The 17915-nt window shown below is 42.6% G+C and overlaps 1 protein-coding gene across 2 annotated transcripts in view; it reads left to right on the forward strand.

The window, feature by feature from the left end:
• SLC2A13 (solute carrier family 2 member 13) overlaps window positions 1-16180 on the forward strand; it is a 146643-nt gene extending 130463 nt beyond the window's left edge. The window contains exons 8-11 of one of the 2 annotated variants that reach the window (XM_021384623.1): window positions 8575-8696; window positions 8829-8981; window positions 10087-10215; window positions 12775-16180. In XM_021384623.1, coding sequence (XP_021240298.1) covers window positions 8575-8696; window positions 8829-8981; window positions 10087-10215; window positions 12775-12794 — 424 coding nt within the window. In that variant the 3' untranslated portion in view covers window positions 12795-16180. Of the gene's footprint in view, window positions 1-8574; window positions 8697-8828; window positions 8982-10086 lie in introns of both variants that reach the window. The other variant, XM_021384622.1, reaches the window with a different exon arrangement.

A 17915-nucleotide genomic window follows, 5' to 3' on the forward strand; every position in this document is an offset into this window, starting at 1 on the left:
TGACAGGTTGCCCATGAGCCAGCAGTGTGCCCTTGTGGCCAAGAAGGCCAATGGCATCCTGGGGTGCATTAAAAAAGCGTGGCCAGCAGGTCAAGGGAGGTGATTGTCCCCCTCTGCTCTGCCCTGGTCAGGCCTCACCTGGAGTACTGTGCCCAGTTCTGGGCTCCCCAGTACAAAAAAAGACAGGGATCTCCTGGAAAGAGTCCAGTGGAGGGCCACAAAGATGATAAAGGGCCTGGAGCACCTCTGTTATGAGGAAAAGCTGAGTGACCTGAGTCTGTTCAGCCTTGAGAAAAGAAGACTCAGAGGGGATCTGATCAATATTTATAAATATCTAAGGTGTGGGAGGCAAAGGTATAAGGCCAGACTCTTTTCAGTGGTGTGTGGCGATAGGACAAGGGGAAATGGCCACAAACTGAAGCATAGGAAGTGCCACACAAATGTGCATAAGAACTTCTTCACAGTGAGGGTGACGGAGCACTGTAACAGACTGCCCAGAGAGGCTGTGGAGTCTCCTTCTCTGGAGACGTTCAAGACCCGCGAGGATGCCTACCTGTGCAATCTGATCTAGGGAGCCTGCTTTGCAGACGGTTGGACTCAGTGATCTCTAGAGACCCCTTCCAGCCCCCACAATTCTGTGATTCTGTGATAGAGATGCTCAAGCTGATGAAGGAACTAGAAAACAAGAGTTTTAAGGAGCAGCTGGAGGAATTGGAGTTGTTTAGTCTGGAGAAAAGGTGGCAGCTGAGGGGAGATTTCATCGCTTTCTATACTTGCCTGAAAGGAGGTTATAGTGAGGTGAGTGTCTGATAGGACATGAGGAAACAGTCTCAACTTATGCTGAGGGGGACTTGTGATGAATTTCTTCATGGAGAGAATGGTCCAGCAATGGAACAGGCTGCATAGAGAGGTGGTGGTATCCCCATAGCTTCATAACTTGCCTATGGCACTGTGCTGAAGCACACTTCTATGTTTATATAGTGGTTGAAGTCCTCATGCCCATCATTAGTTTGGAAGTTGCGAGGAACAGTGGAATCTATCTTAATGGAGCAATAAAGGATTTGGATTAGTAGAGTTGTTCAAGGACGTGGACAAACAGCGTTTTGTGGTGAGTGGTAAAATTCTGGTGGACCAGCAGGCAAAATCTTTTGCAGATGCAGAAACTGTAGCAGGAGAATGTGTCAATAAATGGGACAAAACCAACGTTTATATGCGTTTATTTCAGTAGGGACTGCCAGATAGTTTAGTGATTTTCTGTAAAGTTTTGAGAACATTCTATAAATGAAAAAGCAAGAAAAATTACAAAAGGTCATAGTCTTTAAAGTACACAGATGTAAGTGACGTAAATCCTTAGAGTACAACCACGAGAGGACAAAAGAGCAAAAATGTTCCATTGCCCTCTCTTGCCTTCTCAGCAATACGTGAAATAGTGCATTCTTCTGTTTCGTTTTTGCACTCTTTGGTAGCTTGAAATATTATATTACAGATTGGTCTTTAAAGTTGCAAAAATACGTTATTTTGTCTTCTCAGGAAAGCATTTAGCAGGTGTGGGCTTTGCTTCTTGTTACCTTTCTGAAACGTTGACCTTGTATGACATTCATTGTCAGTGAAGCTTTCTCTGATATTTTGGAGAAATATTTTCTGCAGCTAAATATCAACATATCAAGCTAATAAGTGAGTCATAACATTGGGAAAAAGCTCTTCAGAATGTATATATTTTAAAGAAACAAAAACATATCTCTGCGTGTCTACAGGGAAAACCATCTTTAAATGTACTAACTGTTATCAAGAATCTATCCATAAATAATTACCAGATTATCCTCTTATTTACTTATTGTGTATACTGCCATTTGATTCTCCATCTTAGGATCATCTCTCCGTGCTGTACGTATCGCTGAATTTTACATCTTCAAACCTTCTTCAAAGCTGACTTCTGGCTACATGTAGCAACACGTTTGTGTCATGGCTTCCTAACTTGAGAATACCGCGTCTCATTTTCACAGCTATGATTTCAACCTGTGACTCCCTTAGCGGGGTGTTACCCAAGCCTTCTGCCTGCTGTTTAGGTCTTAAACTTGGATACGTATGGTTATAGATTAGATCTCTCTGTGCGCAGACTGTGCAGCAATATAGTTAAATATATGAGTTTTATATTTAAAGTATTATTATAAAGTCCTCATTGTCTGTAACTATATATATTTAAACATTTTTATCATCGTTTTCTGAAAAAAAAAGGCAAAAAAAGTCTTAAAAAAAACAAAAGTTGTTTTATGATCTTTCTGTTCCTTTCTTTTTTCTCTCATTTCATTTTTCTGAAAGCCAGGGCAATTTTGAAGCTTTTCTTTAAGAAAATGAAATAGATATGCCATTTTCCTTCATTTTTACCTCTTAACCAAACAGCTAATTTCATACCATCAGCTACATATTACGTACCTGAAAGTGTGTGATGTTAAGAAGTACCACATACGTTTTTTTGAAACTCTCACCTACTGCATATTGATTAAAGTCATTGAAATAAGCATAGGCAGAAATGCATGAAGGACCGTAACGTTAAGCTAAAATGCTTATATCCAAAACTAATTTAGAGTTTGCATTTTGATAAGGTTTGCATTTGAATTCTGTCCGTTAAAATTCTGTAGGCATGACTACAGGTCATGTAAGTGAACAGATCATGATTATTTTTCGTAGTTGTTGTTTGAGCCCCCACAAGTTTATTCATTATTAATACAGTTTTTAAATTATTTATGATTTGCTTATGACAGAATTATGAGATCATACAATTTAATTATTGCAAGTTAATTTTAATTCGTACTGTAATAAACTGTGTCCAGTTGAGATCAGAATTAGGATGAGGATGGGGCACTCTGTGGAGCACAAGTATGTCATATTTATTACCATCTGGTACTTTTAAATAGTAGAAAAACAGTTGGGAAGAAAGAGAAGTTCATGCATGTGTGGTGCGGTTAAGATCTCATAACAAACAAAAAGGCATTTGCATATTTGTCTTCATGGTTCCTAAGTGTGCTATATAGGAGGCTGGCTTACAGGTGCACTTAATGAGTGCTACCAGCTGCTGAAATCTAATGGGAGGGCTTTAACCTCAGGTACAGACTATTCTGCCTGGTCCTGTTTGTATCCATATCTTGAGGTGAGGAGAACACAGAAGCCGAGGAGGGAGCATATCCAGCAGCATTGTGGTAGGTAGCAGGGGGTTGTCTCTCTCTCTTCCTGGTAGATAGAATAAAAAAGGAAGCTTGAAGCATCTGTAGCATGTCAGCAGAGTGGGACAATTGCAGCCAGCGACCAGCAGGAGGCCAGTAGAGCTCAGGAGACATCAGCAGTGTGGGAAAGAAGCCAAAAGGAGCAGCAAGTTGGCCTTTGAAGGGATAGGAACAGTTAGGGAAAATACAAGCCTTTAAAACTCTTTAAAGACTTTTATTCATATATGTATGTATGAAAAGGATGTGCTCCTGTGACCAGATGTTCTGGAACAGAGGTAAATCAGAGCAGAGTGCTGAATGTCATGCAGGTGTGCTTTCTGACAAGACTGAGAGGCGTGATGGAAGGGAGCTGTGCTAGAGACATTTCTGTAAAAGAGTTGTTTCGGCAAAGTCTTGTGCTTAGGTACATGAAATACTAAGTAATTTATTCATGTAACAATCTTATGATATATAGTAAAAAATTCATTATGATTGGTTTTAGATTTTAGTTGTCTGTAGGGTCTCGATCACTTCTGTAAGAAAGAAGATAAAAGAAGGATCAGAAGATAACAGCCAATAAAGAAAAAGTTGTGTAATGTGAATAACTGATGATAATTTCTATATCTGTTAGCGGCTGTCTCCAAACAGTTCTGTAAGAAATGTCTGTTTAAATGTAAAACGGTATTAGAAATTCTTACCCTACAGCATGTAGGGTAAAATTCTTATTAGAATTACCCTTATTACCCTTATTAGGGTAAAAGGGTACAAATTCTTACCCTACAAGCTTCTGTAAACTCTTTGGCTCTGGAATGGGCAAAGCAACCAAGCTTCCTATATTACATTTTTAGTTTCTTTCACTATGTGCTTTCAGTTTCCCAGATGCAGAACAAGAAGCGCCAGCCATTCAGCCCGAGGAGAACACTCTCCTGTTGGCATTGTGCTCATTCTAGTAGCTCTCGTAAACTCACCGGGCATGGAATGCATTGCATAAAGAAATTAATTAATTTTGTTTCTTCAGTTTAAGAGTTTTCAGATATTTTGGACAGCGGCAATTACTGCAGCTATTATCCAGCTGCTCAAGATGCATCTCACAGCTCTACATGTGTAACTAAGGAATCCTGTAGCAGTGGCCTTCAGAGTGATAAGAACTGTTCTTCTGTCATGTGCAAACTCATTTGATCGGAGCTTTCTTGTAGTAAACTGTTCTTCCTCAGACTTTAAAGTGCATGTTAATATCTTAAACTCCTTACTAGTTTTAGCAAAAGGCTGTAATAAATGTCTCAAAGTGCAAAATGCAATGAAGGTTAACCAGTGTCTAGGTGAATACCATAAAATGGTACGGATACGTTTTTCAAGGTTGCACGCGTTTGTTGTCTTCTGTGGTTTTTGTGCGTATGTGTTTTATTACTTTTTTAACTGCCATCATCTGGCATAAGAATGCCACCTGCGTATTTTTAGCAACATCCAGTTCAATGGATGAGTTATTTCTCCATGCCAACTACGAAGTCAAAGCAGTGGATGCAAACTTCTTTAGAGAGATGCGGGTTTACGGCCCATCTTCTCTGAGGCACAGCAGGCAGCAGCTTGGGAACCTCGAGGAAGTTTCAGTATGGGTTCAGATATTGGTCGCTGTGTAGCTGATCTGCTGTTTGCCTTGAGGAATGAGTTACACACTGAGACTTCAGATAGCATCTTGCCATATGTATAGTTACGTGTCTGACCAACACGTACAATTAAGCTGATACCTTACTAAGTTCTCTGCTGTAAGTAATCTAAAGACAGCTAGGGGTCTGTTCGGACAAATAAAGATCTTCAGCAGAAACAAAGAAGCCGTGAGAACTAATGCAAATGTTAAGGAATGGACTCTTCCACAGGACCAGTAATTGGTTGTGGATAAATAATTTTAGTTGTCTTCAGGCATCTCGCTCAGAAAATGTTCCTCTTGCAGGCAGCAGCTACTCCTAATGAGGTCTGCTGGCTGCTCTGTCCTTGCCATGCCCAGGCTTCCGGTGGAAAGCTGAGTCAATAAGCTGAGGATAACTGTATATTGCTCAGTTTGATGGGCATGATATCAAAGTCAGCACTTTACACAAGGAGACTTTTAAAATCACTTTAGTGGTGATATTTCAAATCCCATGAACTGATGTTACACCAGAAACTAAGTTGATAAATTGTCAGTTATCATTGTCTTGAGAACCCAGACACAGAAGTCTGACATAACAACAGTCGTTAAGCAGTTTTCCTCTTGTTATAACAAAGAAACAGTGGATTAGTGCAACTGAGAATTAGATCTGAATTCTGTCTGTACCATCAGAACCCAATGCTAACATTTATCTCAGAGCAGGATGCGTACTTTGGAAATAAGCCTGCTCTAATGAGCTTCTTAAGAACATGAATGATAACACTCGTGATTTTCTTTAGCAGTAATTTATTTCCATAATCTGATTAGATTGGAATTTTGACCTTTTAGAATTTTTTGATCTAAATCCATTTAAGATGCTTCTGAAGGGCATAAAAGACAATGACTGCGTAATTTCACTTGTAAGCTATTTTACATGGAACCTTCTCTGTACTTTTTAGCTAGCAAAGAGATCAGTAGCTGCTTGTCTGCTTTCCGTTGTAGATTCCTATTTGGTCTTTTATCCTAGACCAAATTCAGAATTCTATCTGATATTATCTTATACAATAATTAATAATATATTCTTTAGCATGATAGCAGCTCTCGTAGAAGTGGAGTGCAGCAAGAGAATTAGCACAGTGACAGCACCTGATTACATCCCAAGACATGTGCCCTTGTCGGAGTGTTATCATTGTACGTATCCAGCAATTGCAAGACCCCAGCAAATGCAGATGTCTTTGCTTATATTCTGTGCACCATCCTGTTTCACTCCTGAAGGATAAGCAAAGCACAGAAGTTTATTATTGCAAGGTTTCTGTTAAATCTATGTTTCCTGTGCTATTTTTCCTGTTTCAATATACTGAATCTGCTTCGTGGATTGCAAGAGGATTTCCTCTCAGTTAGAGAGCAGGGCAAGGGTCAGCATCTTCTGCAATAGGAGGCTTCAGAGTTACATGGATTTCCCACATGGACGTTGTGTAGGGAAAGGTGGTGGGAGACACATCCTCCCCATGGCTGTGGCTGTGAATCAGCAGGTTGGTTGGCACTGATAGAGGTGTATGTGAGGTAATTAACCAAGCACATCACTGCATGAAGCTCCTCTTTGAGGAACTGCAGAGCTGGCTGGCCTGACTGGAGAAACCAATTTCAGCATCAGGGCATTGTAACGTGCTAATCAGTTTGTATTTATTACCAAACACCTGTGAATTAAATGAGAGTAGTAACACAAGAAGCAAATGTGCACTTGTACAAATGTGTGGCTCTGAGCAATGCCACGATTTCACAGCGATGCCAGTCTGAAGCAGGCAGCTATGAAGGTGGAATGCGAGGCGGCAATGTCTTCTCCAGGTATTAAGTAATCAGTCTCGCAAACACCATTTCCTTAACAAGGAATTGCTGGTTTAAACACAGGAATAGTTCTCCAGCACAGTTCAGCCTTCTGTACCTGAAATCTGTCTGGGATCTGATGTGACCCATATGCGGTGAGAGATTTGCAGAGCAGCATGGGAATGTCAGGGTGGATGCTGATGGGGAATGATCCCTGCCTGGCTGTCATGACATAAAAGAGACACTGAGCAGGGCCATGAAAGAGCAAAGTGCCGTAAGAAGGAACCTGGGCAGTACTGAGAAGCAAGGTGAAAAAATGGTAAGGCTGGCTCTAGGACTTCACTCTGAGAGAAGGCAAAAATACCAGATTTGGCATCTGCCAGCATCTCAGGCTCGAGGGACGTATCTGTCAGGGGGCTGTTTGGCTGAACTCTATTCTCCAAGTATTATTAATCACTCCAAAACTGAATCTATGTGCACTACGTGAGGTAGGGGCAAGCCAACACTGCCACTGAAAGGCTTTGGCTGTGGTTTCAAACACACATTTTTTCAGGATTTCTTGGATTAACCTCTCTATTTTAAGTGTATTTGAATTCTGGATGTCCAAATGTCCTGAAACTGAGTTTGGGACTTCATGGTGATGTTTTGCTTTCTTTAAAGGTTGTTTTGCTGCAACATTCTTGCCAGCATCAGGACTGTTTCTACCCCAGAATCACCCATTGGGCACCATGGTGCTCACCAGTGTTCCTCTTCAGCCAGGAGCTGTATGGTTGTTTGGCAACGGAAAACTTAGAGAAGAAATGTGTGCTTGAAATTTGCCTTTGGAAGCCAGCTGCAGTGGTGGTCTTTGCTTCCCTGTCTTGCTTTTTTTTGATTTATCACCCAATGCAGGGTTCATTCTAGTTTTCCTACAGACGAGAGGGTCCTGTCCTTCACATAAGTTCTCAGCTAATCTGGAAATTGTAGTCCAGACAGATGTTCAGTGCTCTGTGACTTCTCCTCTTCAAGTAAATAACATGGTTTGCATATGAAAGGGTGTTCTCTGCTTGTCTACACTCCCAGAAGTACACATTTTTTCAGCTGTAGCAATTGCTGTGATTGCAGCTGAGAAGTTTCTCTAGTTACAGCAATGGTTTGTTGTTCCTTTAAACAAATGCTAATTTCCAAAAATAAGATGTATTACAAAAAGATGAAGTTGTCAGAATTCCTTTAAAATATATTATCTTGTTGGCACTCAAATATATGGTTTTATGCCTATTCCTAGAAATATGCAATTTCTACATAGTTCTGGGAATAAAATCACTTTTTCTTTTAGCAGCTCAGGCTCTGTTACCTCTCGTCTCGTTCTTTTTACTTTCTAGTTTGACATGCTGTGACCTTAATTATTTCACTGCAAAGAAAAGAAAGTCTATTTCTCTTTTCCTTGCAACGTCACGTGGCTGTGGCATGCCCCACAGCCTTTACCCATTACACCCAAAGTGTGCTGCATACAGCTCATCAGTGACTTAAGGACTAACTTCCATTTGACCTAAATCCTTGCATTTTCAGCTCAAATTCCTGCTGCTGCACCTCTTGTTGCACTGTGTGATATCCATGTTATAGTGGTCTCATTGACTTTGGTGTGACTGCTGGCCTGGTAAAGACAATTCATTTGAAGGAGTAGATACAAGCCAAGTGCTTAAATTCAGGAATGTGCTGCTGGGTGTTCTTCCTAAGGCCACGCACAATGTTATCTATAAGGCTCAGGAAAAAGCTCAGCTCCAAATGTAGGATTTGACTCAAAGGATCTTGATAAAACAGGGTGGGGCTTTTCTCTCTTAACTCCACATTCGTCAGCTTTCCCTAAGAAGCCTCATGCCATGTTTATTTTGAGATGTCATCCATTCCCCTGAAAATTCTTTAATACTAAATTTTGCTGTTATTTTTCAGGTGTTCAAATGAAACCGTATTCAAAAAGGAAGATTTGTTTTGGGCATATAATTTCTGCCCCACTCCATACTCCTGGACAGCACTTCTGGGCCTTATTTTATACTTGGTTTTCTTTGCACCTGGTAAGCTAATGTTTGTTTTCACATTGAAGTTTAAGAAATTGTAAAGGTGAAATGATATATGGTGAGGCTACACATTGAGCTTGCTCTTCAATTCAGCCATTAAACTGAGACTGATCTGTTTTTAATTCTTAGGGATGGGTCCCATGCCCTGGACCGTCAATTCTGAAATCTACCCTCTGTGGGCTAGAAGCACAGGAAATGCGTGTTCATCTGGAGTCAACTGGGTTTTCAACGTGCTGGTGTCACTGACCTTTCTGCATACAGCTGAATATCTGACCTACTATGGTAAGCAACAGCGTGTGTCCATGGACACAGCGCTAGCATTGATTTTCTGCTGTTCAGATTCTAGGTCTCAGTTGGTTTGACTGTGAAACTGCAACTGTGGATGCAGTGTTCTCAGCTAACTGTGTTCCATTAAGACCAGGGACCTGGTATGACCTGCCTGCAGCTTGCTCCTGCTTTCAAAGAAACGCTTCTTTCTACCCTTGAAAGAGAATCTAGAAAGTTGCATAAAATAAGGAAGGTGAAAAAAATCCCTTTTGGCTTGGTGATATATCCCACTTAGAAAGACAGCATCTGCAATTTTCCATTTTATAATGGCATCCAAGCCCACTATCAGCTGGCTTTGCCAAAACACCATACAGTTGAAGATACTACTGATCTGCTCCCAGCTGTCAATTGAGTCCTGTCTGCTGGAGCCTGCGGGGAGCCGGTCCGGTTACTGCTCAGTCCCTCTGCTACAAGTTGTTTACATTGCATTAAGATGTTGTGACCTTCACATCATTACTGGTGCAGAGCTTTTCAGCTGCTGCTGTTGTTCTTTTGGGGCATCTGTCTAGAAACAAATGGTAGGTAAATGTTGGGCTGTTGGTGCCTTCTTTGCTCCCCCTAATTACGTGAAGGGCAATGAGGTCTTTCCCACTGCCAGTTGTCTTTGCAGAGGAATGATAAGTGATAATTAGATGTGAGAGTCTGAAGCATTATTTTAATCCTGGCTGTTTCTTTTTTGCTGAAGTTTCTCATTTTTGGGAAGTAGTCTTAGCGATTCCTGTGCTGTTAAGAATAACTAAGAAAGCTCTTGTCTTTCCAATCAACTTTTTTTTTTATTGGGTATGCAATAATTTAATTGCTGCTTATTCTAACAGCAAAATGACTTGCCATAAAAGGACGAGTATTATCGTAAATAAAATCGCTTTCGTAAATTGACTACTGCAAAGTAGTAAGGCAGTGCTCTCCTACACCCTAGCCAAGCAGCTGATGGTGTTACAGATGCAGCTCCAGCCCTTGCACTCCTTTGTGCACCTCTTTGATATCTGCAGCCTCTGCTTCTGCCTTTCCCAGAGGGGTGGGATGCTCTGTCACTGACTGTGAGTGTTCTTTCATATTGCAGGAGCCTTCTTCCTGTACGCAGGGTTTGCTGGCCTGGGACTCCTTTTCATCTATGGCTGCCTTCCTGAGACTAAAGGGAAAAAACTAGAGGAAATTGAATCTTTGTTTGAAAGCAGGCTATGTACATGTGGTATGTCAGATTCTGATGAAGGGAGGTATATTGAATATATTCGGGTGAAGGGAAGTAATTACCATCTTTCTGACAATGATGCTTCTGATGTGGAATAATTTTCAGCTGCTGATGTATTTAATCATGTAAAAGCCTTCTGGGGGAAAAGCAGCTCTCTGGTGACCTCACTGCCCTGCTTCTGGTCTGGTTCTCCTTTCTACTGTCTAGTTAAAAATGCCTTCATGTTCAAAACTGCTCCGCTTGGGAGGAAATTCAATATGCTCATGTTTTCTTGATAACTAAAAGCAATGGCTTCCAAAAGAGATTGAATTCCACAATTATATGAATTAACCAGATGTTTGCAATCCCGCGCCACGCCGAGGTATTTTGTATGATGTACTGTGCCAGATGAATGTAGAAGGGTATCCTAGGTGGTCAGTGGTTGTCCTTATCTTCAATACTGACAAGAGTTAAAGTAATGTCGTAACTAGTCAGAAAGCAGCTGGCATCGGTCAGATCCCCATCTCATAGCAGCCTATCAGACAGCTCTTGTATGGCACACAATAAAAGGTGCTGCTGCAATGGTAGCCATTTAAAAGGATTAAATGATTGTGAAAGCTACAAATATCTCCTATATCTATCAGAGGGGACATTGTCCAAATTTATCCCAACAGAATTTCATTTGTATTCATTTGAGATAACGGTAGAGAGCCACGATCACCTAGGTGGTATCTCATTAGGGTGGCACGGGTCTGTTGTCCAGGTTGTGTCGCATCTGCTGCTCTTTAAGGACACACTGCAATAGTTCATGTTTGCCAAAACAACATTCTGAGAGCAGGAAACAGAACCCAGGATGTGGCCGCATGTCCAAATGAGCTGGTGTTGTACATTGGTACAGACAACAGAGAGGCTACAGTCAGTTGGAAATTAACGATTTTTGTTCTCCTTCTCTGCATGTCTACATTTGGGCTCGTGCCTAGTTTTAAACACAAAATGTTGTGAGCTGGAAGAAATAAAAGGAGGGGAGAGGTTTTCTGCTGCTAAATGCACAGTGGTCATTCCTCCTGTGCCTTTTTGCTTATGAATAATCATATCGCCTTCAGTTTATCTTCCTATTGCAGAGTGAGTGAATCCCAGCAAATTTTTCCTTCAAACGCCCTTAGTCAACCAGTGTCTTTCCAGATCGAAAGAAAAATGTTAGCGATGGGCAGAAGCCTACATCTCATATTAATTGCCTTACTGAAGCATTGCAAAATTGTCAAGAAACTGTCAGGCACAAAAATAAACTTGGCTGCCTTTAATGTGGTAATGAAAATATTAATGGCATTTTATTCACCTGCCGTGATTGCTTGCCTTGGCAAATTGAATTCTATGCAGCTACATAAAAGTGTAATGTTATTTTTTTTCCTTGCCCTGTTTCCTTCCATGGCTTTAATTCTTCAGAGGTATGAGTTTGAAAGCATAAAAAATTCAAATTCTTATCTCTGAAACCTTTGCTTCATGAATGTGGAAAACCTCCTCTACCTGTAAGCTGCTCCCCATTTGCTTAGTAAAAATACATTTATTTTTTCATTGTGTAGGGATTAAAGAAATTGTTGGGTTCACTACCTTTTATAGATACACTTTGTGGGCTCCTTTTGGATTGAAAAAATATTTTGAGTGTAAGAGAACTGTCAGAATGATACTGGACATTTGTTACTAAGTTATTTTTATTGGATAATATGTGGAGTTTTTGTTGTAATCATGAAGTATGACGCTATGCTGTCTGATCTTATACAGGAGAGGTTTCTTACTCTCTAATTATTGGAATTCAGTGATTGGATGTATTTTGGGTTATTTTCTTTTTTACTTCGTAAATCAAAGAAATATTTTTAGAAAGAAAATATTTTAGAGCATCCTTCTGTAACTTGGCTGGGAATAAAAGGGAAATGCATAGCAGACAGAGGGAACGGTGAATCGTTGCAAAGAGCAGACCGACTTTGAACCTCTGATGGACTGTGAAAGGGCTGCATCCCAAGCTTCCCTTCCCTCTCTGTAAGCGCACAATATTCCCAGGCTTGTAAGCACCAGTGGCTGGAAACAACTGGCTCTGCAGGCCCTTACCCAAATGCACCAGTTTCAGACCGTTTCCACTGGGCTGCTGCCACTTCAGAGCCTCGACAAAGGTTCAATACCTGAAATGAGAGAAAGGGACGCTTGTCACAGACAAGAATGAAGTTCTGGGTGAATTGGTTTCTTTCTGAAACCAAAAAATATCTGTTGGGAGACCCTTCTTCAGAGCAGGTTTGTTACCAGAGCAGCATGTGAATAGGTGCTTCATGCCCAACCTGTGCACGCTGGGATGCTACACAAAGACAGACTGAGGCAGGTATTTCCTGGCTTTTCAGGACAAGGACTTACGGCTCTGATCCCCCAAAAGCATGAGCCCCAGGTCCCTTGATGGAAGCGGGTTGCGCTCCCAGTTCCAGCACTTGCCTCCACGTCCAGGTAGAGGAAACAGCAGCATTTTGGTGGCATAACCAGAGCAAAGTCCCCATGAAGATTGCTGTCACAAGATCAGCGTGTTTTTTTTTCTTGCAGGCAGTGCTGGGGCTTTTTAGCAGCAGAAGATCTTTCTTTGCCAGAGCTGCTTCATGGACATTCTCAGAAGTGGCATTCAACTGTGTGTAGCACTAGGTTATTTCTCACGCTACAAGTTCAGTCTCTCTCAGAGCAGTTCTCTGAAGTTTTGCATCCTGGCCCCTTTTTCTTGAGGCAAAATGATTGAATCACAAGCATCTTGTTTATTGGCACTACTTGTTATGAGGATGCAAAATATATCAGCTTCTTTGCTGTCAACCCCCTTTCCTACCTGCAGAGTTGGGTTTAAGTCTTCCTCCTAAAGGGTTGCTTTACATAAAGGAAACATTCCACACCTTATAAATACCGGACCTACTACCAAGCATTATGTATCTTAAAAGTGAGATCAAATACTTTTAATCTTACATGATTAGGCTTTTATTTTTAGAACCTTTGAGCATTTATAATGTGTGAAGATAATTAAATGTTTCTATTTGCAAAGATTTTTATATTTGTGCATATTTTAAGTTTTAAGAAGTTTTGCTAAAGGTAGTGCTAGTGACATTCCAGACACAAGAATATAAATGCAGTGTAGCTGAGTCATTTCTTATGACAGAACTTTAATTTATGAAGTAGCATAAATAGTATGCCTAAGCACAATGTTCTACAGCTTTCTGCAGAAGTTGGGTAAGAGTTCCTTCACAGGGACCTGTGCCCTTTGTTCAGGTGTTCTGTGCATGAGGAGCGCTGCTGGTAGAGCTGTGCGTGGATTGCATGCCGATCATACACAACAGTTCGAGATATTTCAGCAGCTCACATTCTTTACAGGTTTGGGCCTATGAGCAAAAATAAGAGGAACAATTCCTGATGCATTTTTAACCTTTTATATTTTAATTCACCTTAATTCACTTATAGGGGTTTGTTAATCGTGCTGAAATTCTTACAGTGTCGGGGGGGATGAAGTAATTTGCAGCTTGTTTCTTCCCACTGTCACTTCGTTTTGAAAAAAAAAAAACAAACCAATAAAAGCAATGCAAGCCCCTGGGACTCCTTTCGAGGGCTGAAGCTGCGTTGTGCTGTGTGCGCCTTAGGTCACTCCCATAGACATCGATGCCCAGCAAGTCTCAGTGCCTGCCCTGTCAAACAGGGTGGGGTAAGAAATGAAAGATGCGTCACATTTTGGTAGGGCTGGGGGCTGGAGCCGACAGGAGCTGTTGGCTTCTCTCTTGTGGGGGAGAAGGGCCTGGGACCAGGGAGGTGCCTGGCACAGGTAGCGGCCTGCAGAGGGGAGTGGGATGGGCAGGCTGAGGGCGAGGGCTCTGTTTCTATTCCTTCGTGGAGGCGAGGACACAGCAACAGAGATAGCAAGGCAAACGCTTTCTTCCTCTGTGAAGTCTCTATTGCACTGTTCGTCCTCAGCTGGGCGCTGGGAAGAAGTTTTGACTCTGAGGGCCACTGTGAGGCTCCAGGCCCTGGGCGCGGGCCTTTCCTTTGGGCACTCCCTGCAAACACACTGGGCTGGTCAGAGCAGGCCCCGTGCTTCTCAGCCTTACACCCACCCTCCCACTGCTCAGCATAATGCTGTTCCAACACAGTCATCTTGAAGTTCTCCTTGTGCTTGCCTACAAGGCTCTGCAGGCCAAACTCAGCGACAAAGGGGCAGAGCCTTCGTTGTACACAGTAGGAGCTAAGTCAGAGTAGCAAGTCCTGCAAAGCACTTTAACGAGTCAGATATCTGTGCACTTTTTCTGAGAGAGTCAAGCCAGCCAAACCCCATTCCTCATTAGGAAGAATATAGAGCTTTGTGTACCAGGCCAGAAGCAGATAATGCCACAGTATGTGCTTTATGGCAAAATGTGTTTTTATTGCAGGTAATATTTACAGCTTACATGTAGCTGCTGCCTATCAAGTGACACAATTGTTCTCTGGATTTTAACGAGTCACATTTTTGTGCAAAACTCTTGGTGGTTTTCTATCAATCTTCATCGCCTTGTGTACAGTACAGTAAGCGTAATCCACAAAGTGGTCTAGGTTGTGGCAGTGTTAAAAATGTCAGCACAGTAAAACCTAGGTGAACATTGTTAAAGAATATTGTCGTTTGTGATACCGGGGGTAAAAACTCCTTAAAGGCAACTATATTATAGATTTTAAAAGTCTGAAAAAATGGCAGTTCTTATCTATTTTGTGTATGTTTTCATATAGAGAGTTTTTTATGTGCCGATAACCATCACTGTAGTGTTTTGTAAATGGGTGTTAATGGTGTCCCAGAGTTGTGTATATGAGCACACCCTTTAGCCAGGCCGACCTGTCAGTGTGACCCAGCGGCATGTTTTTATCCTCTCCGCGCCTCTCCTCGAGGCTCGCTGTCAGTTTCACTACAGCACACGGGAAGCTGGACCAGAATCAGGCCTCGGGAACCTAGAGTTCACCTCAAGCTCCACTTCTTCACGTTTTTCCTACACGGTGTGTTACAGCTGAATGACCCGCTGTGTGTAATTATAAAGCTTCACCTGTGCTTCAGTTGCACTCCGATCTTTCAAAATTTGGTTTGATGTTTCGTTGCATTTGTGTGAGTAAGGGGAGCGCTGATTAATTATGAATAACGTCCCTGTATTTCTAAAGGAAACATCCGTTTAGGAAGCGTTAAAATAAAGGCAAATTTCTCCTGCTGCCTTAAACATTACACAGACTTTGGAGAGGACTGAGTGTATCACCATCATCGTGACTTCTACAGGAGAAACTTCACCTGGTGGGCTGGGTGCTGGGGGTGGAAGCCCAAGAGTTCTGTGGTGCTGGGCTGCCGGCCCCGGCTCACGCCTCCACCCTGCCTGATGCGCTCCTGCCATCGGAGCGCTGTTGGGCATCTGAGTAGTGCCTGTGAAAATGATGGGATGATTGTTCTTGACGTTCTTCATGTGCTCCAGTGTCCTGCTGGTCCGGGGCATAGTGGGAATTGGCACAAGTCTTGTATCTGCCTTTCATCTGGAATCTTACAACCCTACAAAAGCATCACCCAGATCTTTCTGCCACGAATTCTCCTTAGGGTATTTGAGATGTTACTGGAGACCAAATTGGAAGAAATAAATGCTTTTATGTTCAGAAATAACATGCATATGGTGCCATCAGGACACATGGTATGGCATTCGGTATAAAACAGGTTCTGGCAAAACTCATTGTCAGGTTGTCCAAGTTATTTTGTTATCTTAACAATGTCAAACATGTGCCATTTCCTTTTGCAACCAGTCAAGCCTATAATGTATGAAAGTGTTGTACATTTTCTGAAACTTCAGTGATGTATAATTATTTAATTGACTTCTGTTCTGATTGCTTTAATGAAGTTCGGTCTTTACATAAAAGTAAATATCTTCAAAGAATTGTCAGTGCCAGAAGTGTAAATGAACAAAATAAAAGGTGATACTTAATTACAGAATCTTTCTTGAGGTTTTATTTGTTTGGGTACTCAGGTCACCTTTTAGAGCAGGAAAATTGCTCTGCCGAGCAAAATGAGCTAAAACAGGCTGTGGGCTTGCCTGAAATAACAGAAGGAGAAGAATAATTTTGGATAGGATCGGTGTGATCTTAAATAGAATGTTCTAAGCCAGAGAGTGACAGTGGCATATTGGGACAGAGCCACTAAGGGCTGTAATTAATTACAGCTCATATTGAGGGGCGGACAACTCGTGTCAAGGTGATGTGCAACCGGGGATGGCTCCATAGAGGCCCACAATGCTCCCTGCCTCCTCAGCAAAGCTGGCTTTGGGGACACTCCAGCTCAAGTGGGAGTGGTCCTGCTTCTCCCTGCTATGTCACGCACTGTGGGTCCCCCCCGTGAGGTTCAGCCTCACTCTGACCAAGCTGTGGCCCTTTGGTCCGGGGTCTGGGGGCTCCCAGCCGTGCTGCTGGGGGGATGCTGGCACTGGGATCCTGCTCAGCAAAGTGCTGTGTGTGCGGGACAGGCAGAGGGAGCTCATGGTTTGTGCTGACAGGTGATATGTTTAGGTTTCTGCCTGATAGTGCTTGTAAAGGTGATGAATGGCTGCCGTTCAGATTACTTGTCACCAAAACCACACAGTGGCTTTTGGAGTAATGAAGAGCTGGTGGCCCTGCTGTCAAACACTCCATTTTCTGGCCTTCTCCCATTCCCTCTGCTGCAGCTGCTATCACAAAACAATTACCAATAGAAATGTTGCTGCTGAAAGGAGCCAGGACTGAGGTCCGGGCAGCAGCACTTACTCCCAGATCTTTGTGAGCTGTTCAGGATCTGAGCCTGGACACCACAGCTGGGTGCTGCCACATCCGCACCAGAGCCACCCCGCAGAGGTGCTGCCACACCGAGGGCTTGTGCTGGGGCTGCTGCCACCACGTCTCCCATGCAGGTTGGTACCGGGCTCCTCACGGCACCACTGAAGCCCAGTGGGTTTGGCTGGTAGAGGAGCAGTGCTGGAGGAGCCTGTGGTGCCGTGTTTATTGACAGCGGTGCCCACTCTGTGCAGTAACCAGTTTTCCTTGCAGTCTCCTTTTGATAAACAGTTTGAATGGGCTAAATCTCCTGGTATGAGGTGTTTTTATCTAGACTTCAGGTTTTCATAGGCATGTTCTTCTCTCTCTCTCTCTCTTTTTTTTTTTTTTTTTTTTTTTGACATTTCTTGGGCACTGCAGTGTTTGTTCAGTGCTTAATCTCCCAAGGCCACATATACAGAGATGTACATGGTACAGTTGGTGCATTTTGCCAAAATAGACCTCACCACTGACCCACTTGCAGCCTTGCAGCTTGTTTCAGTGCTGCCACTCACCTGGCACTGCAGCAGCTGCAGATGTTTTGGTGGCAGCCCCATAACGTGTCATCCATCAGAGGAGAGGGTATCTCCATCACCAGTGGGCCTGCAGCGGGCAGCCTTGGCCCTGTTGGGGAGTGATGCTCTGGAGGAAGCCCTGCTGCTAAATTGGTGCTTGGTTTCGTCTTTTCACAGTGTGATGACATTAACCCATCTGACTGCTGCCAGTGAGCTCCTGTTTCCAGCTCAGGAGCTCCAAAAATATGTCCATCTGCAGGGCATATTGCTTCTTCAGAGGCCAAATCTCCCCACAGACCTCCTGCTTTGGGAGAATTACTCCACTCCAGGGAACAGAGTACATTTCTGCAGTGTGATGTATCACCTTGT

This window comes from Numida meleagris, chromosome 1 (genome assembly GCF_002078875.1).
Source record: "Numida meleagris isolate 19003 breed g44 Domestic line chromosome 1, NumMel1.0, whole genome shotgun sequence".
Classification (NCBI taxonomy): domain Eukaryota; kingdom Metazoa; phylum Chordata; class Aves; order Galliformes; family Numididae; genus Numida; species Numida meleagris.